Consider the following 25865-nt stretch of genomic DNA (forward strand, 5'->3'; position numbering starts at 1 on the left):
TTCGCATCGAAGACCCTTTAATCTTGGGCTTTCTTTAAATAGACAGAAACACCGCAGCTTCCCCAAGGCGGCTGTAACACAGGCGACGGCGCGGGGGCAGCGACAAATCAGGGGTGAGCTGTACTCCTGGCTCCTGCTGGCAGGGGGAGCCCGGATGGGGCGACGAGGGGGCAGTTCCTGGCCCTAGCTACTCTGGTCTGCCCACGGGCTGTGGGGGGCAGCAGCAAGCGCGCGGGCAGGCGGCACCCCCCCCCACACACACACACAGACGCATGCACGCTCACACGCGCATGCACACGCGCCCACAAGCAAACAGCAATCTCACAGGCAGAGCCCTGGCCTTGGTCCCCAGCCTCCAGGGACTGGGCCCCTCGCTTGGCCCGCAGCCCCTGCCTCTCCCCAGGGTGAGGACTAGGCAGCCCTGGGAGGCCTCGCCCCGCTGTCCCAGCAGGGGCGTGACCCCATCAGGCAGCCTCAAGAGCAACTGCCAGGACAGAGCCGCTCAAGCAAAGCCAAGAAGACCCCTCCCCAGCCTCAGCCCCTTGAGGGAGGCAGCTCTTAGAGCAGGAAGCAAGAAAATCAGCAGCAAGCAGGACGCCAGGCAAGGCCAGCCCGCGACAGGCTGACAGCCAAGGGCGACAGGCTCAGAGAGGGCAGCCCCCACCCAGGTCACAGAGCAGGGCATGTGGGCACTGAGGGGTGCGGATGGGTGGCACCCAGGCAGAACCCCACTCCCACGGGACACCCCCAGCTGCAGGAGCTGGCCCCCTCCACGAGCCCCCCATGCGGGCCGCCCTGCCCTGGCCCTGCCCGCGGGCCCACCCCTCCTGAGTGCCCTTCAGTGGATGTGCCCTGACCCACCTTCAACTGCAGCCAGAGGAGCCGCACACAAATGCTGACCCTTCCTGGCTCCCTGTGCCCGGATCAGACCCCAGACCCCAGCCCTGCCCCCAGGACAGCTCTGACCTCACCCCCACAGCGGCTTGGGCTTCAAGCTCCGGTGCTCAGGGTAACTCGAGCTGGTTCCCTGCTCTGCGTTTGCTCCCGACTCAAGCCTGGCTTCACCTGCAGGGCAGGCCGCCACCAGCACCCCCCAACCCCCGCAGCTGGCTCACCAGGGCCCTGGGCCACCCAGTTTGCCCATCATCACCACCCTGAGGGCAGAGCTGGTCTGGGTACCTGTGCTACCCCCATCCCCTGCTTGGCATGGGGTGGGGCAGAGAGGGGCATCAGTAAGGGGGCCAGGGGGGGAGGGTCCTGAGCTGTGAAGGAGCTGGGCTGGGCTTGTCGCAAGGCCACTTCAGCTCGGAGAGAGCCCAGCCCGGGCAGCCCATCCCGCACTCGCTGCCCCCTGGCAAGCAGGGAAGCGGGCAAGTGCCCCCAGGTCAAGGCTGCTGGGCAGGGCAGGTGGGCCACCGTGGTCACTGGTCCTTGCCGACGTCACTGAGCCCACTCTCGGCCCGGAGCAGCTGGCTGCTGGCCTCATTGTAGGCGATCCAGTGCTGCAGATCTTCCGGCAGCTCAGGGGGCTCCACCTGTGCGGGGAGAGGGGGGTGAGACTCCCACGGGCCACCCGCTGCCTTGGAGGGGGCAGCCGGGGTTGCTGTCTTCCCACCTCTGGGCCTCTGCCCAGGCCATTCCCAGCTCCAGGGCCCCCTCCTCCCCTGCCGGGGGCCGCCCTATCCCAGCTCTCAGGACACCCACCTGCCTCCACCAGGCCTGTCTCCCCCACAGGGCCACGCCTGAGCCCTGTGCGTGTCCCCAGAACCTGGGCCAAAGCCTCCGAGGCCAGGTGGCCATAAGCGCTGTCAAACCCAGGGCAGGGGGCAGAGGCACAGAGGAGGCAGGCGAGCAGCTCTGCTCGGGGAACCCCTCTCTTTCTCAGGGCACCCATGGGAGCTGGAGTCCACTTCCTAGGTCAGTCTGGGCCTGACCACCGCATTCCTAAGCCCACCTGCAGCCACGCCGCCCCCCTCCCTGCAGATGCGGTCTCGGCTTTGTGATGGGGGGGCAGCTGAGAGGCTGGGCCAAGCTGGGGGGTCAGAGGCCTCGCGCCTGGGCTTTGGGGGCTCTCGGGGATGAGGGGAGTCCCAGGAAGTGCCCACCCACCCCAGAGCAGCCGGGAGGTGGGCAGAGGCGCTCCCCACCGGGCCACAGGGCAAGCATGGACAGAGCTGGGCCCAGCCTGGCTCTGGGAGCGCCCTCCTTCCAGCCCAGCTGTCGTGACCAGGTCCAACCTTGGCGGCAGCCCAGCTCTCCCCACAAGGCCACACTGTCCCACGCCAGCCTCCAGCGTGCAGGCCCCTGGGCGCCGGACTCAGCCTCTCCCACGCCAAACCCAGGGCTGCACCCAGGACACTCCGGACCCAGGGGCTCAGGCTGGCCTACTCCTGGCCATGCCCTGGTCCTCCCAGCTGTGGCGGGCGTCCTGGGGCATCCTCGGGTGCCTCTCACGGGACCTCACCCATCAGCCCACACCTGACCACATGGCACTCTCCCCGCCAGGAAAGCGGCCTTGCTCCCTCTCCTCCGCCTTCTGGCAGCAGCTCTCACAGCCTGGGGCCCGCTGTGCAGCCTCAGGCAGTTCCCAGCACCTCCCTGAGCCTCTGAAATAAAGGAAGGGCTCACCCCCACCACTCAGGTGAGGCTGCGTCCCTCCTCTGGGCCTGTCCAGGGGTCAGAGAGAGCAGTGGCCTGTCCCTCACAAGGGCACCTAGGGGTCCGGCAGATCCTGGCTCCAGCAGGGAGGTCCCAGGCTCGTTCCGAGGAACCCACCAGCCTCAGGAGCTGCCCTGACAACCATCACCGCAGCAGCATCCCCAGGGCCCAGTTGCCATGCTGCAGAAGCAGCTGTCCTGTGCCGGGAGAAGCAGGCCCTGGGGAGGGGCCTTAAGCCCCGGGTAGATGCCACAGCCTTCTGCTCTCCAACTGGGAGAGGCACAGGGCCTGCGGCTCTGCAGGGCTCGGCTCACCCCACCCCAACCCAGGTGGTGGGGACCCAGCACCTCAGCTCTAAGCCAGGGGCTCGGGTCCTGGACAACCTGCAACCTCCTCTCACCGACACCCTCCCCGCTCCATCCTACATCCAGAAGCAAGGACCAGTGAGGCTGCTCTGCCCTCCAAGCCTCCAGACTTAGACTCCTTGGGAGATGCCTGCTCTGGGCTTCCCTGTTCCGGAAAAGGTGGGGGGGGGGGGCGCAGAGCCTTGAGGGGCCAGGTTAGTAAGAGAGGGCAAGAGAGGAACATTTGGGGTCCAACTGCTACGAGTTGATTGGGGACCCTGAGCGATCCCTAGAAAAATGGCATCGATGAAGAAGGCTCTGGGTCCAAAAGACAGGGCTGAGTGTTCCGAGGCGGGCCGGGGGAACCCCAAGGAGGGGTAGGCAGCGGGCCTTCCCCAGGGTTGCGGGCCGGGGCCAGGGATCCCAGGGGTCCAGCGGGAGGAGGGCACTCGGAGAAGGGGAACGCTCACCCTGTGCTTGCACAGGTGCTGCACAACGCGCTCCGGCGAGGTGCCCAGCACGTGCTGGCGGGAGCGCAGCAGCGCGCACACGAAGCCGTCGCGCAGGCTGATGAAACGCGCCTCCAGGTAGAAAGCGCGGTCGTCCCAGCCCAGCAAGCGGGTGCGCACCTCGAACGGCTCGAGCAGGCGCAGAGAGCGGCGGTAGCGCGCACACGACGCGGCCAGCACGGCGCGCGCCCCGAGGGCGCGCAGCGCTCCGAGCACACCGCAGCGGGCCAGATGAGCGGCGCGCGCCACGTCGGCCTCACGCAGGTAGCGCGCGTTGTTCATGTGCAGCAGCAGGTCCAAGTCCGAGGGCAGCACGCGGCCCGCATAGCTCTGCTCAGCCAGCAGGTCACGGACGCGAGGCTGCAGCAGGCGCGCTCGCAGGACGGCGCACGGCACGCGCACCAGGTACCAGCCATCCAGCAGCGCGAAGTAGGCGAGCGACAGGGCCAGCACCGCCACGAGTAGCCCCAGCATCGCCTCGGCAGCGGTGGCGGCAGCGGAATGCGGCGGAACCCTCGGCGCTGGTGCGGACTGTGAGCGCGGAGCTGAAGCCCGCTACGCCGGTGCCTGCGCCCAGCCGGCCCGCCTGGGAACCGCTGAGCGCCTCGCTGCCGGAGCGAACCACCTCCGGAAGCCGGCTGAGGGAGGATCTGCCAGAGGCCGCTGGTACCGCAAGCCGGAGCCCCGCCCGTCCTCCCCCGTCCCCGCTCTCAGTGGTCCGTTCCATCCCTCGCCGCCGGCGCCGCCCAGCTTTCCCCGGAGCGGGCGGGGTACAGGGCGGAGCGGCGCGGGCGACACAGCGGCATCTGGCGGCCACGCCCCGCGCCGCAGATGCGGGAGCGTCGCGGGTCTCGGGCAGCGTCGCCCCTTCGCCAGGAGATCCAGTCCCTCGCGCCTTTCGCTGGCAATTGAAGACTGAGACTGGCCCCGGAGATTACGCCTCCGATGTGGGATGGGCAAAGTCTGTAGCGTTTTCCTGGCCCAGGCGCTGGGATTTGCAGGAGAAACGGACACAGCCCGGTCCCCAGCCACGCTGCTTGGAGGCTACCGGACACCACCCCTTCTCTGCTCCAGAACCTCCAGGGGCTCCCTGCTTCTGCAGGGGGACAGCTCCGTAAGCGGTGGATTCAGGGAGCATCACAGTCTGGCCCCAATACCCTTTGTCAGTCTCCGTCTGTAACCTCATTAACCCTCTGCCCACATTCTCCCCTTCCCTCCTGAAGGTCCTGGTAACCCCAAGTTCATTTCCATGCCCTTTGCCCCTTTAGACGGAGAGGGCGGCGCTAGTGAGTGTAGATGACTCAGCAATGGACTCAGAGCTGTCTGGCCTTAGGCACTGGGGACTCCAAGCCAAGTTCCTCTTCTGCGGGAGGCCCAGAGATGGCCAGGCCCACTCTCTCTGCTGGCCCCCAGGGCTCCCCAACAGCAGCGTTTTGCCAGTGACCCTGGAGGCTGCCTCCTTAGGTCTGTACTGGAGTCCCCGGATGGGTGGGTTTAAAGCGCTCCCCAGGGATTGCTGCCGTCTGGGCTCAGAGAACGGACTGGCAGCAGCTGGACTGAGGCAGCTGGGCTTCAGTCCAGTCCACACCTGGCCTGGGCTTGGGTGGCGGGGTTCCTGAAGGTCCCCTGGAAGAAGGAGCTCCTGGGGCAGCCTCCCGCAGCTCGGTCACTGTCAGGCAGAGGCTGAGTTTTCTGCGTTTCTGGCTTTGCTTCCGGTTTTCCTGGGTCCCTGGATCTGATTGGACACTCCCAGGGACAGGGAGCTCACTCCCTATCAGGACAGGTCCAGCGGCTCCCTCCTTATCGGGACAGGTCCAGCCCTAGGAAGTTCTAGCAGTAAGAAGGCCCTTCCCGCACACGGCTCACACTTGTCTCAGAAGTGATCTCCCTGCCCCGGCTCGTCTCTGAGCTGTCTGTCCCGGGGTGGGCTAGCTTTTCAGTGCAACGGAAACACCTCTGACTCAAACCCAGCCTAAACCCAGACCGGGACGTGAACCCATGGTTTTCTAATTAGAATCGCTCACCTGGCGTCTGGACTTAGGCTCAGGTTCTTTGTGTCTCAGCCCAGAAGGACTTCAGCGAGAGACAAAGTGATAGGCAAGAAACAGATTTATTAAGATGGGACGCCTGTGAGAGATGCAGGCGGGCGGGCGCGGAGGCTCTGCCTCCGGGATGGGGCACACTGCATTTTTATAACCCCAGGAAGTGGAGGGGGAGACTGCATCGTCCCCGTCCCCGTTCTTTGAGTCCATGTCGGCTTCCATCACTGGCTCCTCCTTCGTATCCGGTGAGGGAGTATTTGACCCTATGAGGGCGAACGAGGCCTGGCACGGGACCTATTCGAATCAGCGGGAGGGTGGTAACAGATGCTGAAATCTGTTGACTCATCTCAGGTTTCTGTACAAGGAGCGTCTCCGGCTTTGGAAGGTCTCCTTTCCCTTCAATTCCTGTCCCGGGCCCTAAGGATCTTTATCTTGCTGAACTTGAACGCAGGCCTGATTTTATGTTTCTCTTAATGGACTGAGGCGTGTCTTGTGCTGTGATGTACGGTTTTAGAGTTAAGCAAGGCTGCTTCGTTCTGCTGGCTTTCTGACAGTGCTCTCCCAAAGCTCCCTGGATTTCCCGCTCCGTCTGTGGTCCCGGCTGGGCCTCCTCCAACTACCTGTGAAACTATCCTACCCCATCCCTTCGGCACGATGAAAAAAGTGGCGTGTCCTGGGAGTTCCCGCTGTGGCCCGGCGGTAACAAACCCAACTAGCATCCGTGAGGATGTGGGTTCTATCCTGGCCCTGCTCAGTGGGTTAAAGATCCAGCGTTGCCACTCAGATCTGGCGTGGCTGTGGCTCTGGCACAGGCCGGCAGCTGCAGCTCCAGTTGGACCCCTAGCCTGGGAACCTCCATATGCCGTGGGTGCGGCCCTAAGAAGAAAAAGAAAAAAAGAATGATGTAATGACACATCCTTGGAGCCCCCCGTGGCTGCTGCTCTGAGAACACAGGCTTCTCGTCACCCGCCTTGTCCTGTCCCCCAGGGCAGGGGCCTGGTTCTGCAGGTGTCAGTGCAGGTTGGGAAATGGGGAACCAGCCGGGACCTTCCACGGCCGCTGCCTGCAGCCTCCTCACACCCACACCTGAGCTTCCTCTGAGCTGCTTCTGCCCAGCACGTGTTCGCACTGCACATGCTGTTCCCTCCGCCAGGGCCCCTCTCCGCCCATCTTCCCCTCCCCTGACCCCGGACTGGCTGGACCCCCGGGCCCCGGTCTCTCTGTGCTTTGACACAGATGCCAGCCGTAGCCGGGCAGCGCCGTCGCCCGTGGAGCTTGCAGTCAGGAGGCCGGTGCCTGGTCTGCCTTGCTGTTTGCCCAACCCCAGGGCCAGCAGATGCCCGGTGCACAGAGGGTGCTCAGAAGGCGCAGATGCAGCAGGGAGCACGCCATCTCTGCCCCACCGCCCGCCTGCTTCGGTCCCACACGATGGATGCACATCTTGCAGTGGGCCACTGGCGTTTCCTGCCGCTGGTGGGGGTGCCCTCCCTTGGCTCTGGCTTGCAGGATCCAAGCCCTCGGAACCAAGGAGGGTGCAGGAGCAGTGGAGGGGCACTCCCGGTCCCCTTGGCACCTCAAGGACTCTAGTGTCTGGGCAGTGCCAGGCGTTCCTGCCAGAGGCAGGCCTACAGCCTAAGTTCTAGTGGCCACTGCTTGGGGTCAAGGCTCCAGAGCAAAGAGGAGCACGTGGAGTGGCCAGAGAGTGGTCGGCACCGGTACCATCCCCGCCCCACCCAAGATCTGCCCCAGACCCCAGCAGCGCCCCGAGATGGGCTCAGATCCTGGCGGCAGCAGCTCTGCGGGCTCTTCTGGCCCAGCCCGAGCACACCTCGGTCACCACCACGTTGCCGTGAAGGGGCAGAAGCGGGGTGCTGAGGGTGCAGGCCCATTGTCCTCAGTGCCGGCCCAAGGTGCACCTGAACCTCAGGTCTATAAAAAGGGGGTGGTGGCCCGAGCCGAGGGTGACTCTCCCACAGCCCAGGGGCAGGAAGCCAGTGGTGCCTAGTTCCCCAGATGACTCTGGAGGAGACTAAACCCATTGCGCCCCCACTGGGGCTCTTCTCTGGGTGCCGTCTGGGCCGGGCCCTGAGGTCACGTGATGTTCAGGCAGCGGCCCGTCCTGGTCCAGGAGCAGGGCGGCCAGGCCAGAGGTGGTGGGTGAGGAGCAGTCGGCTCTGGGGCAGGGGTGGGGCTCGGGTGCTGGTACGGGGACTCCGTCTTCCCAGGGTCACCACCCTGGACACAGGGGTGCGTGGGGCTCGCTGGGCCCCTGGCCTGGGCTTCACGACCCTCCCCCCTACCAGGTTCCAGTCCTGCCTCACCCACCACCACCCAGTGTCTGGCAGGGGCGGGAGGGCCGTCCTGAGCCGGGAGCAGGGCCTCGACCCCTGGGGTCCGCCCCGGACACACGGTGTGAAGGGGGCACCCTCGCGAGGGGAAGGGCTGTGCCGTCAGGGTCGGGGGGGCCAGCCGACCCTGGGGAGACCCTTTTATAGTTTGACTGCAGGTGTGCAGCCCTTAAGAGACTGAAACAGCCACCCAAGGGTCTGAGCCCCTCCCGCCCAGAAACGCCTCCACGCCTTGAAGTCTCTGGGTCCGTCCTTATGGCAGAGAGGGGTCCCAGTGAGCATCGAGGCTCAGAGAGGTTGGGCAACACGTGCGAGGCCACACAGCAGGAGCCAGGCGGCCCAGAGATGAGGCCCTCCCTTCCAGGGGTCGGCCGTTTGCTCCCGCCCAGGCCGTAGATCCCCCCACGTGGCCGCACGGCCACAGCCACAGACGTGGGCGCAGGTGCCGACCCCACCCAGCCCTGGAGCCCAGCGCTGACTTCAGCCTGGGGGACACGCAAGGCCAGAGGCTGTGTCTGCAGCCAGGCTCGTGGGCCTTTATTGAGGACCTGCTGTGTGGTGGGGCTGCTACCCCAGGACCCCCGGACATGAGAAAATGGTCTCCCCTCCCATGTTCATCGCTTGGGGCTCCCAGGACCTCGTACCCCTGTGGCCCCAATTCTGCTCAGAGGGGTTCACCCCTGGCTTTTGGGGGCCCTCCTGAGAGGTGCTCCATGCCGGGTGCGGGGGAGCCCACGCAGGGCCCAGCTCAGCGGTGGAGAGGGTGGGCAGGAAGGGCTTCCTGGAGGAAGAGGTGCCTGAGCGAGGGTTAAGGGGTGGGTCGGAGTACTGAACAGTGGAGACAGCTGCCACCCAGGGCCCAGGGGTCTGAGGGGCCGTCTGCGGGGCGTTCCCGCATCACCAGCGCCCAGAAGGCCGGGCAGGGGGGCTGGCAGCCAGGGAGTGCTGGAAAGGGCAGATGGGCATCGCCGACCTGAGGCAGGCCCAGGAGTGTGAGCAAGGGGCACAGCGGGGTCCTCCTGGGTCCTACAGCTGGTGGGGGCCCCCAAGCAGCAGCCCGCCAAGAGCGGTGAGCAGCGCCAGGGCGCCGGCGGCGGCGGGCTGCAGGGCATGGGCCCCGCTGGCGTTGCACAGGTCGGTGGAGCAGCACGTGATGTTCCTCTTGCCCACGTAGTAGTTCTCTGAGTCCTCCACGCAGTGCGCGCTGCAGCCCTTGCTAATGACGGTCAGGAGACCGACAGCACCTATGGGAGGGGCAGGGACCTCGGGGCTGGGATGCGTCCGGAGACTCGCCCAGCTGGCCGCGCCCCAGCTCCCATGGCCCCCACCTGTCCCTGCTCTAACCCCACCTCTGGAGTCAGCCTGGGTCGACCTCAAGACTACAAGCAGGGTGAGGGCAGGGCCTGGCCTTCTCTACAATGGCTGAGTGAATGCAGGGCTGGATGGACGAGTGACGGATGGGGAGCCCGGGGCTGATGGATGGACGAGTGATGGATGGAGGGTGGGTGGGTGGATAAGGAGTCGGGGCTGGGGGACGGATGAGGGATGGGGTGGATGCGGGGGTGCTGGGGGGATGGATGGATGGGGGATAAGGGGTGGGGGCATGCATGGAGGGATGTGTGGGTGGGGGGCTGGATGGATGAAGGATGGGTGGGGGCATAAGGGGTGGGAGGACGAGCACTGTACTGTGTGGACAGGGGGAAAGCAGGCGGGCGGACGGGTGGGCAGAAGGATGAACAGTTCTATTGAAGGGACTGATCTCAGGCTCTCTTGAGTCCCGGCCAAAGGGGGGAAGGGGCACGGAGTTGAGGGGACGGTGCAGGGGGCAGGGCAAGGCGCAGGGAGGCCTGCAGGGGCAGCAGGGCCACTCACGGATGCGTTCGGTCCAGCACTCCGTCTCGGAGCGGCTGCAGTTCTGCACGTGCAGGCAGTCCTCGTTGCTGACCTCGGCCTGGCAGGAGTAGCACTGCAGGGCGGTGCCTGCGGGGGGCAGGGGGCTCAGAGGCTGCCCAGCCTGCCCTCCCATAGAGCGGGGCGGGGGTGGGGAAGCACCTCATTTTCTCATCTGTCTGCCACACGCAGCAGGGAGCTCTGTCTGGTGGCTTCCGCACCCCTGGGGCCTCCAGGGAGGGCGCTACGCCTGAGCCAGTTGCTTGTAAGGGCCTGTCACAATGCCCCAGAGGGACGGGCGCCGGGCAGGTGAAGGCGGGTGGACAGGATCCTTCCTGGAATTGCCTGTGCCCCCGGGCCACCCTGCCTCCCTGGGTTGGGAGCCTGTAGATGAGCCCCCGGCCGGACCTGCTCTGTCCTGGTGGCGGGGGTGGGGGGGGCCCAGCTGTCATGATGCAGGGTCTCCTCCAGGCCAAACAACAACGAAGCTGGGATCCACGCCATCCCAGTGCCAACAGGCTCTGTGTGGCCAACCCTGGGCCCTGGCCCCGCCCACACTGGCCAGCCCCAGTGGCCTCCGGGCCAGAAGAGGACCTCGAGGCCCTGAGAGCTTTACTGGCCACCCAGGGATGGTGGGCTGGGGGAGACCAAGCCAGGCCCGAGTACAGATGGGAACAGTGCAGGCTGCACCCTCCCCCGGGGACCCGCGCTGCCCTCGCCGCCCACCTTGGAGGCTGGTGCTGGGCCTGGGGAGCAGGACCCAGTCATTCTTCCCTCCACGGCCCTTCTTCCCTGTGCCCTGTGTCCCCGCAGGCTCTCTGCACACCCTTGTCCGCCTGCCTCTCCAGCAGCCAGCCTGGCCCCACTGGAGGGACAGTTAGAAACAGACCCAGGGCCCTGGCTGCGCCGAGAGCAGCGGGGCTCCTCCTTCCCGCCGCTGCCCCCTCCTCCTCTCTCTCTGCCTCTCTGCACCCCCCCCCCAGGGGTCCACAGCCCAGCCCGCTCCCCTGGCCCTATCCCGTGGCTGGCGGAGGTCTCACCTGGCGGCAGGGCCAAGCCAGCAGCTAACAGGGCGAGGAGGACAGGCTTCATGGTCACAGGCAGGCAGCGGGCAGCTGACCTCGGGTGGTTTTATACTGCTCTGCTGGGGCGGGGGAGGTGGCTGCCCACGGTCGACACTAAGCGACAAGGGCCGGGGTGGGGCAGATTCCAAATGTCCAGCAGCCGCCAGGCCACACCCTCCTCTCCCTTTGTCCTCTTTCTGCTTCTGGAAGACAGAGCCTGCCCGTGGGCAGGGGCCACACTTCCCAACCGTGGCCAGGTCTCAGCCGGGCCGGGGTGAGGCCCAGGCCCCCATCTCCAAGCGCCCCAGACTCCATCACTCCTTCGCGCACCTCGGCTCGAAGACCAAAAGGCTTAAGGTCCCACGGAGGTGACAGGCCTTGATCAGTGTGGCAGACAATTAGCAGAGCTCGGCCCTGGGCTGGACACTGTCCACCCGGACCCCAGACCCACTCTCCACCCGGCTGTGTCCATAAGGACCCTATAAAGGCTTCCGCCGGCCAGGACCTGAGCTGGGGAGGTTCAGAGGTCAGCCACCTCTCTGCCTCACCCTGACGGCTGGGCCGAGGTGGCAGGGGCTCCCTTTCCTGACGAGCCCCTCCCATCACGCAGGCTCCCGCCAGCCTCTGGTAACCGCCTCTGCCCCTCGTCCCTCGGTTCCTGGGCAGGGGGTCGTCCCTGTTTTCTCTCTCAACCTGACCCTCCCTCTGTCAGCAGCCTCCCTGGGCTTCTGGAGGGTCTGGCCGGGAGCTGGCGGGCACAGGCCACACCTGCTGCCTGCTGGCCCCAGCGCGGCTCTGGAGCTGACAGTCCCTCTCCCGCGGGAGGACGCCGATCAGGCCCTGCGGACGGCCTCAGCGCCTGGATTTACCCCTGGAAGCTGGTCCAGGGTGTGTCAGACACTGGGAGGATGTTGCCAAGGAGTGAGGCAGGGGCCAGGGGCTCCAGCTGGGCGGGCCCGGGAGCAGGATGACAGGGCAGGGTGGGCTGGGGTGGCTGGAGATCCGGGGTCCCCCCACCAGGCCCCTACTCCTCCCACCAGGCCAGGCTCCGTTCCTCGGATCCCAGGGCCCAGAGTCGAGGGGAACACGCTTGAGGTCACACAGGGGTGGGGGTGGCTCCTCACCCGCACCCCTTCCTTGCCTGCTGCCCACCTGGAACTTTCTCTCAGAAGAGGCCCAGCCCCCAGCCCCTCGGCTCCAGAGCCTCACGTGGAAAGTAAAACATTTATGATTTCACTGTTTCCATGTGGGGCTGTCTGTCTGCCCCTCATCACCAGGGCTGGGGTGCCCTGGACTGGGGCCCTTCTTATCTGTTTGTGTTCAGGGCTCTTAGCACCTAGCACCAGGCTGGAACATTCATTCTTTAAATATTGACAGGTGCTTAAATGTTTGTCGATCTGATTTGATATGAAGTGATTCCTGGAGTCTGTAGGTCTCAAACAGGGGTGTTTCTGTGCCAGGGGATACGTGGCTGTGCCCAAAGACATTTTCCGTTGTTCTAACCGGGGGTGCTCCTGGCTCCCAGGGGTGCAGCCCAAGACTGCTGCTCAGCACTGTGCAGGGCACAGGGAGCCTTGGCAGGGCTGTGGGCTGAGTCTGGCCGAACCGACCAGAGCCAGGGGAAGAGGCTGCTCCAGGCCGTGGTGGGGGGAGGGGACCAAGTCGGCAGGACCCGTCTCCAGACTAAATAGCCCCTGACCTCTGCTTTGCCGGGGTGGGACCCACCACCCTTCCTTCTGATTTGTCCCCTTGTGATGGGAATGTTTGTCCCGGGCGGGTCCCACTTGTATCTGGGGGCACGTAGCTTGTCTGATTTCATGGATTCACAGTCACAGAGGAATTTGCCAGAACAACTCCTATCTCGACTCTCAACCACGTCTGGTAGAGATGAGACCTGGGCTTTTTTTTTTTTTTTTGGTCTTTTTGCCATTTCTTGGGCCGCTCCCGTGGCATATGGAGGTTCCCAGGCTAGGGGTCAAATCGGAGCTGTAGCTGCCAGCCTTCACCACAGCCACAGCCACACGGGATCCGAGCTGCGTCTGCGACCTACACCACAGCTCAAGGCAACACGGGATCGTTAACCCACTGAGCAAGGCCAGGGATCGAACCCGCAACCTCCTGGTTCCTAGTCGGATTCGTTAACCACTGCGCCACAACAGGAACTCCAGACCTGGGCTTTTGACGTTGGTGTTGGTGAGTTAAGGCGTTAGGGGTTGCTGGGATGAAAAGAGAGCGCCCTGCGTGTGAGAAGGAGACGGGAACCTGGAGCCGGGGGCTGTGCTCCGAATCGCCTCCTCCTCTGTCCACACGGCGAGGCCCTGCCCCCCAGCGGGTCTCAGAGACCTGGCCTCTGGGAAGTAATCGGGGTTTGATGAGGTCGTGAAGTTGGGGACCCATGATGGGACTTGGTGACCCTGTAAGACGGGCACCAGCTCTCCCTCCACACGTGGGGGTGCAGTGAGGGAGCCGTGTGCACAGCGGGAAGCCGTCCTCGGGGGTCCCTGACCTCAGACCGCCAGCACCCAGAGCTGTGAGAAAAAATGACTTGTCTACGCGACCCGACTGACTATTTTGCTGTGGCGGCCCAGGTGGAGACAGACGGTCCAGTGGTCACAGCTCAAATACGGACGCCCGAGAGACAGCTCTCAAGTGCCGTGCTGATCACAGTGACATCTGACTCGGCCCCAAGCGGAGCTCTCACTGGGATCAAGTCCGAGCCCCGTCCCCGGTCCCACACTGAGCCCACATCCGGGTCCCTCTCTGAGCCCCGTCCCCTGCCGTTCATGCTTTGGGCACACACTGGCACAGTCCCCCCTGAGCCCACTGAGCCGGGGCCCTTTGGCGGCCCTGCTTTCCGGGAAGGCCTGACACAGAGAGCAGCCCCTGCAGTCTCCGCTGGGCGGCCAGGCTGAGGGTGTGGCTGAGCTGTGACTCACCCTTAGCCCCTTCCTTTCCTCTGCCCTGCAGCCACCCCTGGGACTCCAGACTTTCCTGTTCCTTCGTGGCCCCCACCAGTTGCGTTCCCTGGAGATCCTGCCTGTTCACATAGCTCGGGAGTTTCCCTGATCTCCCCAGAAGGGGAAGCCGGGGCAGGAGGACCAGTGGGGGCGGGGGCGGTTCTGGGGAGGCAGGGTGGGCAGCAGCAGACCCCGCCTCACAGGGTTACAGGGCACAGTGGCTTGCTGGGGCTGCCGCACGGCCCCACCCACGCTTGAATGGACATCATTTTTGGATAACCCACTATTTTATGCAGAAGAATTTTTTGCTTTTTGGTCTTTTGAGGGCTGCAGTCCAGGCATGTGTAAGTTCCCAGGCTTGGGGTCGAATTGGAGCTACAGCTGCCGGCCTATGCTGAGGCCACAGCAACGCCAGATCTGAGCCACGTCTGTGACCTACACCACGGCTCATGGCAACGCTGGATCCTTAACCCACTGAGGGAGGCCAGGGATCGAACTTGCATCCTCATGGTTACAAGTCAGGTTCATTACCACTGAACCACCACGGGAGCTCCCAGAGCAATTTTTTAAAAGGAAGATGGGATGTCAGTTGCAAAACCACAGCCGGGAACCCCTTTCACGTTGGGAGACACTTTCCTGTGATTGGTCAGTTGCTGTCTGGGGGCCTGAGCCTGTGCGTTGGGGCAGCACTTGGGGGTGGGGGCAGTGCCAGGCTTCATGACGCCCCAGGGGATGTTCTGCCTTCCCTCCTCCCTCCCTGGTCCCTCCTCTCTGCCAGAGGGGACTCAGTCCTTGAGACAAGGCCCGTGGGTCTGAGCATGATGGTGGGAGCATCTAGGGGAGCCCCTGGCAGGTTCTGGGGGATGCCTATGATCCTGTACCCACGAGGTGGCAGCAGAGTGTCACAAAGAGAGGGCGCGGTGGCGTTCCCATCCCTACAGTGGTGAGCACGGAGACGGAGAAAGGCTAGGCAGGAGGGGTGTGAGCTGAGATTTAGAAATGCTGGGCTCGAGGGGCCTGTTAGAAGCCTTTGTGGGAACGCTGGGTAGGGCTTGGGCGTCTAGAGTTTGCGGTCGAGGTCCCGGCAGGAGACATGAATTTGCGAGCTGCCTGACTTGGCTGGTTTGCAGAGCCATGAGGCTGGAGGTGATCCCAGGAGTGGGTGTGGACAGAGACAAGAGCTCATGTGTGAAGCTGGCAGGCTGGGAATCGGCAGGGGAGGCTGAGGAAGGAGGACCAGGGAGCGTCCTGGGAGCCCAGGGTAGAAAGTGAACCGAAGGGGAGGGAGCTAGTGAAATCTATCTCAGTTCCCCGTTGCTGCTGTAAAGGACTGTAAACTTGGCTTAAAGCACCGCGCATTTATTATCTCATATTTCTGGAGGTCAGCAGTCTGACGTGAGTCTGATGGAGCCTGATGTATTTTATTTTATTTTATTTTTTTAAATAATGGGTTTTGTTGTTGTTGTTTTGTTTTGTTTTTTTTTTTGTATTTTCTAGGGCCACACCCTCGGCATATGGAGGTTCCCAGGTTAGGAGGAGAATCGGAGCTACAGGTGCCAGCCTACATGACAGCCACAGCAACGCAGGATCCTTAACCCACTGAGCGAGGCCAGGGATCGCACCCGCAACCTCACGGTTCCTAGTCGGATTATGTTAACCACTGCGCCTCGACGGGAACTCCGCGTCTGATGTATTTTAATGAAGATGTCAGCAGAGCCGGTTCCTTTCTGCATGGCTCCTTGCTTCTTCCAGCTCCCAGAGGTCCTGCATCCCTTGGCTCTGGGCCCCTTCCTCCATCTTCAAGGCCCACACTCCACCCTGTGTCAGCCGTCACATCTCCCTCCGCCTCCATCATCACATCCTTCTCCCGCTTCTGTGCCCCTTCCTCCTCTGAGGACCCTGAGCCCATCCTGATAATCAGAACCCTCGCCCCTCCCAAGAATTGTAACTTAATTGCATCTGCGAAGTCTCTGTTGCCACGTGAGGTGACCCAGTCACGGGTCCTGGGGACTCGGGCCTGGACGCCCTTGGCTGGGGGAGGGGGCCCTTCTCAGCCCATTACAGGCCTCCTCCAGTCTCTAAAGATTCAGATTGGCCCACAAGCAAAATACACTCAGCCCATCCCAAGCCTCCAAGAGTCTCAACTCATTACAGCATCACTCAAGTCTGAGTCTCACCCAAGCCTCTTCAGCTCAGAAGTTTCAAGTCTCACGCTTCAAGGCATCTACGCAGGTGTGGATGCTGAGGCCCCAGAGGAACAGAGCGCGGGCCGTTGCGCCCCGCCTTCTCCCATCAGGAGCGCCGAGCCGACGCTGCCCTCGTGCCACCCTCGCCCAGGACAAGAGGCCCCGCTCCTTCGGCCCAGCGCTGGACCCATCCCCGAGCCGCAGCCCCTGGACGCCGCGGGCCCGGGAGCCACCGAGACGCCGAGTCGTCCGGGCGGCCTAGAGCGTCCCGGAAGTGGCCGGGGAGGCGGAGCGGCGCGGACCGACGGGGGCGGGGCGGCGCACTTCCGGCCAGCGGCGGCGGAGCGGGGCCGCAGGTGAGTGGGGTGCGGACCTGGGAGGTGGGGGCGGCCCTGCTCGGCCCGCAGCGCCCACGGGGCCGCTGCGCGCGCGGCCGAGGCCCGGGTTCGAGCTGCTGGTGCTGGAGCGTCCCCGGGGGCCCCGAAACGAGCTGGTCCCTCACAGCCCCCCTTCGAACCTGGCGGTGGCTTCCGCCCGAGGAAGGACCGGCCTCGGAGCTGCCTTCCCCCGGAAGGCGCCGGCCTGAGGCTTCGCTGCTTTCTTTTCTCATTGGTTTTTGCCCTTCTGCCCCAGACGTGTCTCTGGCAGAGGAGCGCTCTCGAAACAAGCCTCTCCCCTGACCTGAGGCTTCTTCCAGCTTCGGGCTGCCTCGCCCCGGGGGCCCCGCATCTGCGCCCGCGAGGGAGGGGGTTTGCCTGGGTAGCTAACTGCCTTCCCTCCAGGACATTCTCGGGGCGCACCCCCATGTTTCCACACCCTCACCGATCCCTCTTGCCCCTCGAGACTTAGTCCAGCTCTTCTTCGGGCCAGGATACTTGCTTCTTCAAGTATTGATCGACGCCCCCCCCAACCCCCGCCCCGCCCGCTACACACTACTGGCTGCTCCCAAAGAAAGGTGATTTCTCAGCCGCCCCCCTGCCCCCCTCAATTCCTCAGGCTCTTCTCCAAAGACTTGCAATTCCTCGCTTGCAGGAAGGGGCAGAAGGGTCCCCTCCCCCGCCCCCCTCTTCTCTCCTGCCCCAACTGCCCCCTTCTGCCCTCCCCCTCGGGCACAGGTGGTATTGGTGATAAGCGTCTGAATTTTTCTTGCTGCGTTATGTTATCTTTTGGTTTAAGAAGTTGTTTCAGAAGAAATACCTGAATTTCATTTTTAAAGGAGGGTCTAGGCTTACCAGGGGGCCGGCGTGTGTTCAGCTCCCTTGTATTAGGCTGCACTGGTCAGGCGGGAGAAGCGTCCACAGTGAGCTGGTTTCTGGTGCTGAGGCTCCTCCTGGTGCTTTTTCTGGGCCCTCCTGTTGTGGTTACACTCAGTCCGTCACAAGTGACTGGGGGGGGGGGTTCACCGTATTTCCTCCTGGCTTTTGCATTTGGGCATTAAAAGTCTCTTGAAGGAGGGATTTGGCCTTTAGTGCCCCCTGCTCCCCACAGGGCCCGGCAGTGCACTGTCGCATCGTCACCCAGTAGATAGGATGAAAAGCGGTCCCTGAAGGACCAGCATCCCCACTTTGCAGACCGGGAGACTGAGTCAGAAGAGGGAGAAGACGGGCCTCGAGCTGGCTGCTGACAGGCCTGGAATACGGATGTTCGTTTCTGTCAAGCAGTGGCCTCAAGGGCTCCCTGTTAGTGTCCCACGTGTGAATAGTCCTGCCGCCTCGCCAGCGCCGCCTCGCCAGCCGCGGTGTAAGGGCTTCGGAGGGAGGTGCGGCCGGGAGTCCCTGCCAGCAGTGTGTCTGTGAGCGCGCCTGCCTCTCCGACGTGCGGTGGTGGGCGCGGTAGGCTGCCTCCCGGACCATCAGCCCCTCCCCAGGGAAGGGACAAGCTGGCCGGGAGGGAGAGGACAAGCCTCACTGCACAGGCAGACCAGCCGTGGCCAGTTTGGGCTGGAGGATGTTAGCATTTTGCTGGGCGGAGTGTGGCGCGGCCACGCGGAGTCCTGCAAGTCTGGGGACAGCTTGGGGAAACTGTCCCAAAGGGGTGGGCTTGTCAGCCGGGGGGTGGGGGGGACCAGGACGACGCAGATCTTCTGAGGATGGAGGATCGGCGCTGATGAGGGTCGCTTAGACCCGGGCTCTGCTGTAGGCCCTGTCCTTCATGCTATCTTAGCAGCTCTAAGCAAGGTCGGCGTGAACGTGGACTTTGCTGCTGGCCCCGCGGCGCCGGGAGACACTTCTCAGGCTTTTGTCGCCTGGGTGAAGAACTCATTCGTAGAGCCTCCTAGACCAAGGCTTCCTAGGAAGCCCCGCTCTGGCCTGGCTCTTCGCTGTGTCCTGTGTGTGCGTTGTTTGCATGCTCCCTGGTGACTGTGTGTGACCAGAGGCGTCTCAGCCTCTGAGCATGTGGCTGTGGGGACCAGTTGTCGAGAGACTGGCAGTTCCTCCCAGACCTGTTTTTCTGGAAGCACCTTGGGGCCTGCTGTTGGAGAGGGTTTGAGGGGCCTTGTTTCAGCAGAGGTTGGCGGGCTCCTCAGCCCTGGAAGTCTAGGTGGAGCGCAGCACCGCCATCCCCTGCCCGGCCGCTCTGGAGGGAGCCGGGGGTTTGTGCGGGTGGTTAGGGCAGGTGGCCCGGTGAGCAGTTTGAGCAAGAACGGTGGGAGGTGGCTCTGCCGTCACCCAGCACTTGCAACTTCCTGGCTTCGTTCAGTGGCCTTGCCCTTGGTGTTCTCCCGGGAGGCCAGGCTGTCCTGAGATAGCCACTTGGAATTTGGAGCCGTGGCAAGGGACTCAGAGGTCACTTGTGGAGGCTGGGACGTCCCCCAGTGCCGGCCTCTTCTCTGCATTGCCTGCCGGCCAGCTCACAGGTTCATGTCTCTGTGTCGCTTTGCCACCTCCCCCCTCCCCGTGTGTCTGAAGCACCAGGGACCCGCTCCCAGTGGCCCAGGCGCATGCTCTGTAACGTTTTTCTTTCTCCCCTTTCTGCTTTCCAGCTCCTCGGGCACCACGGGTGCGAGAGAGGCCTGATGGCTCAGATGGTGAAACCTCGCTTAGCCGACGACCAGCTCCCGGGGCCTCTCGACTTTCTGGTTCGAGTTTGAGGGGAGGGGCTGCCACCGTCCCTGCAGAGAGGCCGGAGGTTCCAGCCGCGGGCGAGGGGGGGAGGTCAGGGCGGAGGGCCGCTGGTCCCGTCGCGCAGAGAAGGCTTGGAGCCTGGAGGAGCCGCAGGGAGGGCAGGAGGGCCCTCGGCTCGTGGCGGCCGCACGTCCGCAGGACGGGGGCGGGCAGGGGAGGGCGAGGCGGGGACCAGCCCCCGCCGAGGCGCCAGCGCCCTCAGCCGGGCCAGGCCCCCCCATGGCCGCGAAGCAGGCTGCCGGGAGGAGCCCCGGGGAGAAGCGCAAGCGCGTGGTGCTGACCCTGAAGGAGAAGATGGACGTCTGCCGGCGCCTGGAGAAGGGCGAGAGCCGCAGGGCGCTCATGCAGGAGTACAACGTGGGCATGTCCACGCTCTACGACATCCGCGCCCACAAGGCCCAGCTGCTGCGCTTCTTCGCCAGCTCCGACTCGGACAAGGCGCTGGCGCAGCGGCGCACGCTGCACACGCCCAAGCTCGAGCACCTGGACCGCGTGCTCTATGAGTGGTTCCTGGTGAAGCGCGCCGAGGGCGTGCCCGTCTCGGGCCCCATGCTCATCGAGAAGGCCAAGGACTTCTACGAGCAGATGCAGCTCACCGAGCCCTGTGTGTTTTCTGGCGGGTGGCTCTGGCGGTTTAAGGCCAGACACGGCATCAAGAAGCTGGACGCGTCCACCGAGAAGCAGGCGGCCGACCACCAGGCAGCCGAGCAGTTCTGCGGGTTCTTCCGCAGCCTCGCCGCCGAGCACGGCCTGTCCCCGGAGCAGGTCTACAGCGCCGACGAGGCCGGCCTCTTCTGGCGCTGCCTGCCGGGGCCGGGCGCGGAGGGCGGCGCGGGGCCCGGCCTCAGGCAGGGCAAGGACAGGCTGACGGTCCTCCTGTGCGCCAACGCCACGGGCTCCCACCGGATCAAGCCCTTGGTGGTGGGGAAGCGCGGCGGCCCCCGGGCTGCCAAGGGCATCCAGCCCCTGCCGGCCGCGTACCGGGCGCAGGGCAACGCCTGGGTGGACAAGGAGATCTTCTCCGACTGGTTCCGCCACATCTTCGTTCCCGCCGTGAAGGAGCGCTTCCGAGCCCTGGCTCTGCCCGAGGGCAGCAAAGCCATCCTCCTGCTGGACAGCTCCCGGGCCCACCCGCGCGAGTCCGAGCTGGTCTCCGAGAACGTGTTCACTGTCCTGCTGCCCGCCAGCGTCGCCCCCCTCCTCCAGCCGCTGGACCAGGGCATTCGGAGGGACTTCATGAAAAACTTCGTCAACCCGCCTGGCCCGCTGCAGGCCTTCCACTCGCGCTACAGCGTGACCGACGCGGTGCTCAGCGTGGCCTGTGCCTGGAACGCCGTGCCGGGCGCCGTCTTCAGCCGGGCCTGGAGGAAGCTGTGGCCCGAGGCCTCGCTCGTTGAAGGCTCGTCCTCAGAGGAGGAGCCCGACCGCCTCAGCACGAAGCCTCCCGAGGAGCCCTTGGCGCGCCTCCCCGGGCCTGGGGGAGGCGCCGCCTCCTACCCCGCTGGCGGCCTGCCCGGGAGCACGGGGCCCGCGGAGGAGGGTGACGAGGCGGCCTGGGAGCAGGCGGCCACGGCCTTCGACGCCGTGGTCCGCTTTGCCGAGGGGCAGCCCTGCTTCACGGCGCAGGAGGTGGGGCAGCTGCGCGCGCTACGCTCCGTGTTCGTCAGGCAGCGGCAGGTGCAGCGGCAGCGCGGGGCCCTGGCGGCCGCTGTTAAGCTCGAGGCGCCCCCAGAGCACTGCCCGTTGCCTGGCTCGTCCACGGCGGGCGAGGACTGAGCCCCCTGGGCCCGACCTGCTGTCTCGGGGCCACGTTGCTCAGTCCGGCCGGTCCCGTGGAGGCTTTGCCGTGTTGCCTGTCCTGCCGCGTGGGTGCGAGGAGGTCTTCCTGAGGGGCCCGCCCAGACCGGCCGGGCACCAGAGCCACCAGGGGCCGAACCCAGGCCTCGTGTTCGCCGGCCGAGCCTTGCCGTGTCCAGGGGAGATGTCCGTTTGTCCAGGCGGGAGAAGCCACCTTCAGCTGACCTGCCGCCACCGGTCGGGACTGCCACCTCCCGAGGCCCAGTGCTGCCCCCCACCCCGCGCCCTCGCTCTGCTGGTCTGGGGCCGGCCCTGGTTCTCGCAGGTCCCCAGGGCAGAACTCAGTCAGGAACGAGAGTCCGCGCTGCCCTGCCGCGGCTTTACAAGCCGCGTGTCCCCGTCTCGGTCATGACCCCACTGACAGCACGAGTCTGCGAGGCCCTCCACGTCGCAAGCAGACCCCATTCCTCGGGCTCGAACCCATGAGCTGCGTGCCGACTCCGCCTCACGGTGGAATTGACCCCTTAAAGCCAGCGGGAGCATGCTACCTGGGTGCCTGTCACCCGTGTGGGACCACAGGGCACTGCCAGGGTTTTTAGCGTCTTGACCCTGAGTCCAGCGTACGGTCTGCTGTCCCTTGTCCCCCAGATTTTCGCATCTCCAGCCTCTGCGGTAATAAACCTGGACCAGCCCTTCAGAAGCGAGTCTTGGCTTATGTAACGAAACAGCGAACCAGCTGCTCGGGGGTCTGGCAGTGCTGAGCTTGTCTTTTCAGCCCAGAGCTGCGTGTGGGGAAGCCTGGCCATGCCAGCCAGTGCAGGCGGACGGCTACTTTTCCTGCGGGCTCCTGGCCTCTCGCTGCCGCCGGGGCCCTGGCACAGAGCCGCGGTGGTCGCCTTCTTCGAATGCCCGTGAAATGAGTGGGTTTTTCTGTGTTCTTTTCACTGCTTTGCCTTGAATTCCGTCCCCTTCTTGAAGTCGTGTCACGGCAGCTGAATCAGCACAGTTTGCATTCCTGTTTGCTGTTGTCCCCAGAGCCCCCTGTTCCCCTGAGAGCCGGGGGGCGGCAAGGGCTTGGGTCACCATGGGTTGCTTGGCAATCTTACATCTTTCCGGGCACTGTAGGGACGGCCGTGGCCACGGTGGCTCCACGCCGTGGGCTGGTGTGTTTTTCTGCTTTAAGCGCGTGGGAAGATGTGAAACCAACACAGGTCGTCTCCAGTTCTGTTGCTGGTTCTTTGGGCCACGTCGCCGCCGTGCTGCGCGTCTGGGCTCACGCGTGGGCACCGTGTGCTTTCGTGCCTTTGGGACCGTGTGCGCCCCCTGTGCCCTAGAGGTGCAGCTGCGAGAGGCGTGTTGGGGTGCGATGTCGGGGTCGGGCCAGGCTGCCCTGGCTACAGCGGTGACCGCGTGGAGACGGAAGAGACGCTGAGCCGCCCCCTCCCCGCAGTCAGCCCCTCACCCCAGTGAGGTTTCTTGGGCGCGAACAGAAGGGCAGGCGAGGTGCAGTGCTCACCATCCAGTTTCTTCTAGGCGCCCGTGGTTGGAATGTTTTAGCCTCAGAGTCTTTTTTCCCAAGCAGCCTCAGGGGCCCCACTGGCCCGGGTGTGAAGTCAGAGCCTGGAGGCATATCCGCCTCCCTCCTTTGCTCTCTGCCGGGGGCGCCCGGCCCTCCCCTTGAGCACCGGCCCAGGCCCCTGTAGCTCCCCCCGCAGCCTGCAGTGGCCATGGGGGCCAGTCCCACTGGAGAGCCTCCCCCCACACCCCTGACGGCCACCATCCTGGACGTGCGCACCCCCCCCCCCCAGCGCAGCACCAGTGCACTCGTCCAGGGCTCCGGAGGCCTCCTGGGCCTGTGGTCTTCCCGGTGCTCAGAACAATTCAGCAGCCCCGGGACTGGGAGGAAGCTGCCCCCAGGCTCACGGGGTCGCCAGCTGTGCGGGGGGGATCTTGGCCTCTCCACCCCACAGCGTGAGGAGTCCAGCGGCCCCGGTGCTGGACGGGCTGCAGGTGCCTGCTGCTGCCCACGAATGAAGGAAAGCTATTTCCTGGGCACTGCTGCCCCGCTGGGATCCCAGGGGAGGAGACCAGGTCGGAACAGGCAGTCCTGCCGGGAGCACCCTCCCGAGTGCGGCCAGGCGGAGCCGGCCTTGGGGTTGTGTAGGAGGAGTTCGGGCCTCGGCTGGGAGGTCCCAGCTGCAGAAGGCTGATCCCACTTACATGGGTCAGTAGTTCCTGTTGGGGGCCGGAGGGGGCAGGGGGTGTTGCAGGAAAGATGGTGCAGGGGAAGCAGGTGAGGCCCGGGGCCGGGCGCCTCAGTGCATTGTTTCCACGTAAGTATCATTGGCCCATCTGATGAACGGGGTGGGGGGGCATGGGGGAGGTGGCCGGGGAGGAGGGTAGAGGATGGAGGGATGAGAAAAGGACGGCAGGCAGTTGCAGGCCCTGCTTGGGCCTCTTCCAGTCAGTCTTACGCTGTCAGCAGGCAGAGCCTTTTGGAGGCGGCTTGGGGCCACGGTGTCTCTGGAGGGGTTGGGGTTGGAGGCAGGGATGCTCGCTGCTTCTGTTCCCGGGAGGCTGTGGCTCAGGCAGCGGAAGTTCAAGCAAGCAGGACCCACCCGCACTGCCTCCTCCGAGGGCCATCTGAGCAGCTCCGGGCAGGAGGCGTCCACGGGCACCAGCTCCCGTGCGTCTTCTTGGCGCGTAGATGTGCGTGTGCTTCCCGTGCCGTTCAGCACATGGAGCACTGTGTTATCACATGCCTGCCGTGCGCTGGGCCCTGTGCTCAGACAAAGCCCCATCCTGTTTCCAGGGAGCACAGGTCTCCCGGGAAGGTCAGCTGGGGAGGCCAAAGCTCCGATGGGGACGGGGAAGGCGGCTCGGGGTGGGGGTGTGAGCAGGTCCAGGAGGGCAGTAAAGAGGCCAGCGTCTCCGGTCTGCTTCAGTCCAGCCAGCAAGTCCAGGAGGGTGATCCAGGGTGGGTGGTGCCATTTGTCACCTGGGCTCCCATCACGCGTTTGAAGACAGCTGCTGCAGCCCCCACAGCCGTCTGCTTCCAGCCTGCAGGGAGCAGGAGGCGCGCCTCTTCCTTTGCTGCTTCCGTCCTTGGGCGGGGCCCAGACAAGGCACCCCAGTGGCAGGGGACTGCAGGGCCAGTGTGGCCTTGAGAACGGGAGCGCGTGCTGGGGGGTGCTTAGCTGTGAAAGCCGGCCAGGCCTCCTGCCCCCACACCCCAGCAGTCATCCTGGGTCACAGCCACCATCACTTGTGAGGACACGGGGGCAGTTTGACGGGGAGAGCCCAGGATGTGGAGCCTGGGCCTCAGCTCACTGGGCGGGGGTTCCACCCCGAGAGGCAAGCCTGGGACCCCAGCACCAGAGCTGTGCCCAGAGGGTTTTCCCAGGGGAGAAGTGGCTGTGGGACAGAGAGCTCCGGGTCCTTCTGCCAAGGAAGTAACTTGATTCGCGGCAGAGTGTGGACAAGTCCAAGCCTACAGGTGCTCTCGGAAGCCAGGCGTGTGGAGAAAGGCCGGGCGGGTGGGGTTGGGGTGGACAGCTGCTAGATTTACTGGAGACACAAGCTGGACTGAGCCGCCGACAGGTCCGGAAAAACTGCCAGCTCTGTTCTCAGCATCCTCCCTCAGAGGAGCCAGCTGGATTGGGTTGGTCTGAGAAGCGGTTTGTTATGCAAACCACAGTCAGCCAACAATGAATGGAACTTAACAGCTGGGCGCGTGCAGAGACCACAACCCCTGGCATCTGGGGGGCTCTGGGCCACCCAGGGCCACACCCCCGAGATGCAGCCTCAGGGCTCAGTTGGGCTGCAGGGGGGCTGCTAAGATGATCCAGCCAAACAGTAAACAAAGCAAACAAGATGGTAACGAGTTCCAGTGCGAGGGGACCAGTACCTAGAACTGGCCCAACATACTAATTACCTCAAAGGACCGGCCTCCAACCAGAAATCACAGACCAGCAAAGAAGCAGGAACATAGGGCCACACATCATATCGTTACAAAAAAGCAGGTAGCAGCCACTGCCTGTGAGAGTGAGATGGATTTAACAAGACCAGACCCAAATTGGCCCCTATAAATAGGGTAAAAGAACTAAAGGAAGCCGTGGTTCCAAAAGGGGGAAAGAGGGAGATGCAGGGATGGCGTGTCAAGTAGAGCGTGTCAATAAAAAGGTTGAAGTTACTTTAAAAAGCAGCTTCTGGCGTTGAAGACTACAGTAATTACGAGATGAAAAATTCACGGGAAGGTTTCAGCAGTAGGTGTGAACTAGCAGAGAAAGAATGACGTTAATGCAAATTCAAAGAAGGGGCCAAGGGAGAAAGTGGGAGACCCCGCTGAGCACACCACACACACGTGATGGGCGCTCCGGGAGGGAGGGAGAGAGCAGGGGACAGAAAAATACTCCGAGAAACGGACTGAACATTTCCCGAGGTTCCAGAAAACATTCATCTACAAGTCCAGCAGGCTCATGAACGCCAAGGAAGACAAATACAAAAGAATCCACAAACAAACTCTCCTGTAAACGGCAAGAGAAAAATGACCCATTGTCACGAAAGACACCCAATAAGATTAGCAGTTGACTTCACGTCAGGAAGAGTGGAGGCCACTGGCAGGGGGTCGGGGGATGGGGGTGACTCCACGTTGTCAGAAAAAAGCCAAGAATCCCATACCCAGCAAAGCCGTCTCTCAAAATGGAAGTGAATTAAAGATGCTTCAGATACACAAAAACTGAAAGAACTTGTTGCTAGTGGCCTTGCCTTACAAAAAGTACTGAAGCGCTTTAGGCTGAAAGCAGGTGACCCCAGATGGTAATCCAAATCCACAATTAAAAAAAAAAAAAAGGGAAGTTCCCGTTGTGGCTCAGCGGTTCACGAATCCGACTAGGAACCATGAGGTTGCGGGTTCGATCCCTTCACTTGCTCAGTGGGTTAATGA

General features: G+C 63.9%; 3 protein-coding genes across 8 annotated transcripts; 1 reads left to right on the forward strand and 2 right to left on the reverse strand.

The window, feature by feature from the left end:
* On the reverse strand, window positions 1–4647 carry THEM6 (thioesterase superfamily member 6). The gene is made up of 2 exons (XM_021088784.1): window positions 3473–4647; window positions 1–1535 (listed from the first exon to the last, which is right to left on the reverse strand). Exons 1-2 carry the CDS (start codon window positions 3983–3985, stop codon window positions 1422–1424), a joined length of 627 nt encoding a protein of 208 aa, XP_020944443.1. The 5' UTR covers window positions 3986–4647; the 3' UTR covers window positions 1–1421.
* Window positions 4841–22140, forward strand: JRK (Jrk helix-turn-helix protein). Of its 6 annotated transcripts, XM_021088779.1 has the most exons (3): window positions 16298–16354; window positions 17487–17692; window positions 18982–22140. In XM_021088779.1, the coding sequence occupies exon 3, from the start codon at window positions 19343–19345 to the stop codon at window positions 20897–20899; it is 1557 nt and encodes a 518-aa protein (XP_020944438.1). In that variant the 5' UTR covers window positions 16298–16354; window positions 17487–17692; window positions 18982–19342; the 3' UTR covers window positions 20900–22140. The 6 variants fall into 6 exon arrangements, with proteins under 6 accessions (XP_020944441.1, XP_020944436.1, XP_020944438.1 ...); XM_021088782.1 differs by lacking the exons at window positions 16298–16354; window positions 17487–17692 and adding an exon at window positions 4841–4975; XM_021088777.1 differs by lacking the exon at window positions 17487–17692 and having other exon boundaries at window positions 16283–16354.
* PSCA (prostate stem cell antigen) lies at window positions 8415–12788 on the reverse strand. Its single transcript, XM_021088785.1, has 3 exons — window positions 10832–12788; window positions 9774–9881; window positions 8415–9145 (listed from the first exon to the last, which is right to left on the reverse strand). The coding sequence occupies exons 1-3, from the start codon at window positions 10881–10883 to the stop codon at window positions 8928–8930; spliced, it is 378 nt and encodes a 125-aa protein (XP_020944444.1). The 5' UTR covers window positions 10884–12788; the 3' UTR covers window positions 8415–8927.

This window comes from Sus scrofa, chromosome 4 (genome assembly GCF_000003025.6).
Source record: "Sus scrofa isolate TJ Tabasco breed Duroc chromosome 4, Sscrofa11.1, whole genome shotgun sequence".
NCBI lineage: Eukaryota > Metazoa > Chordata > Mammalia > Artiodactyla > Suidae > Sus > Sus scrofa.

Excerpts from the sequence above, each read along its gene's own strand:
- THEM6 (XM_021088784.1), bottom strand. The coding sequence starts at position 3,985 with ATGCTGGGGCTACTCGTGGCGGTGCTGGCCCTGTCGCTCGCCTACTTC. Across the intron at positions 1,536-3,472 it reads AGCACCTGTGCAAGCACAGG|GTGGAGCCCCCTGAGCTGCC; the intron begins GTGAGCGTTCCC and ends CTCCCCGCACAG.
- PSCA (XM_021088785.1), bottom strand. The coding sequence starts at position 10,883 with ATGAAGCCTGTCCTCCTCGCCCTGTTAGCTGCTGGCTTGGCCCTGCCG. Across the intron at positions 9,882-10,831 it reads TGGCTTGGCCCTGCCGCCAG|GCACCGCCCTGCAGTGCTAC; the intron begins GTGAGACCTCCG and ends TGCCCCCCGCAG. Across the intron at positions 9,146-9,773 it reads GTGCTGGACCGAACGCATCC|GTGCTGTCGGTCTCCTGACC; the intron begins GTGAGTGGCCCT and ends CCCCTCCCATAG.
- JRK (XM_021088782.1), top strand. The coding sequence starts at position 19,343 with ATGGCCGCGAAGCAGGCTGCCGGGAGGAGCCCCGGGGAGAAGCGCAAG.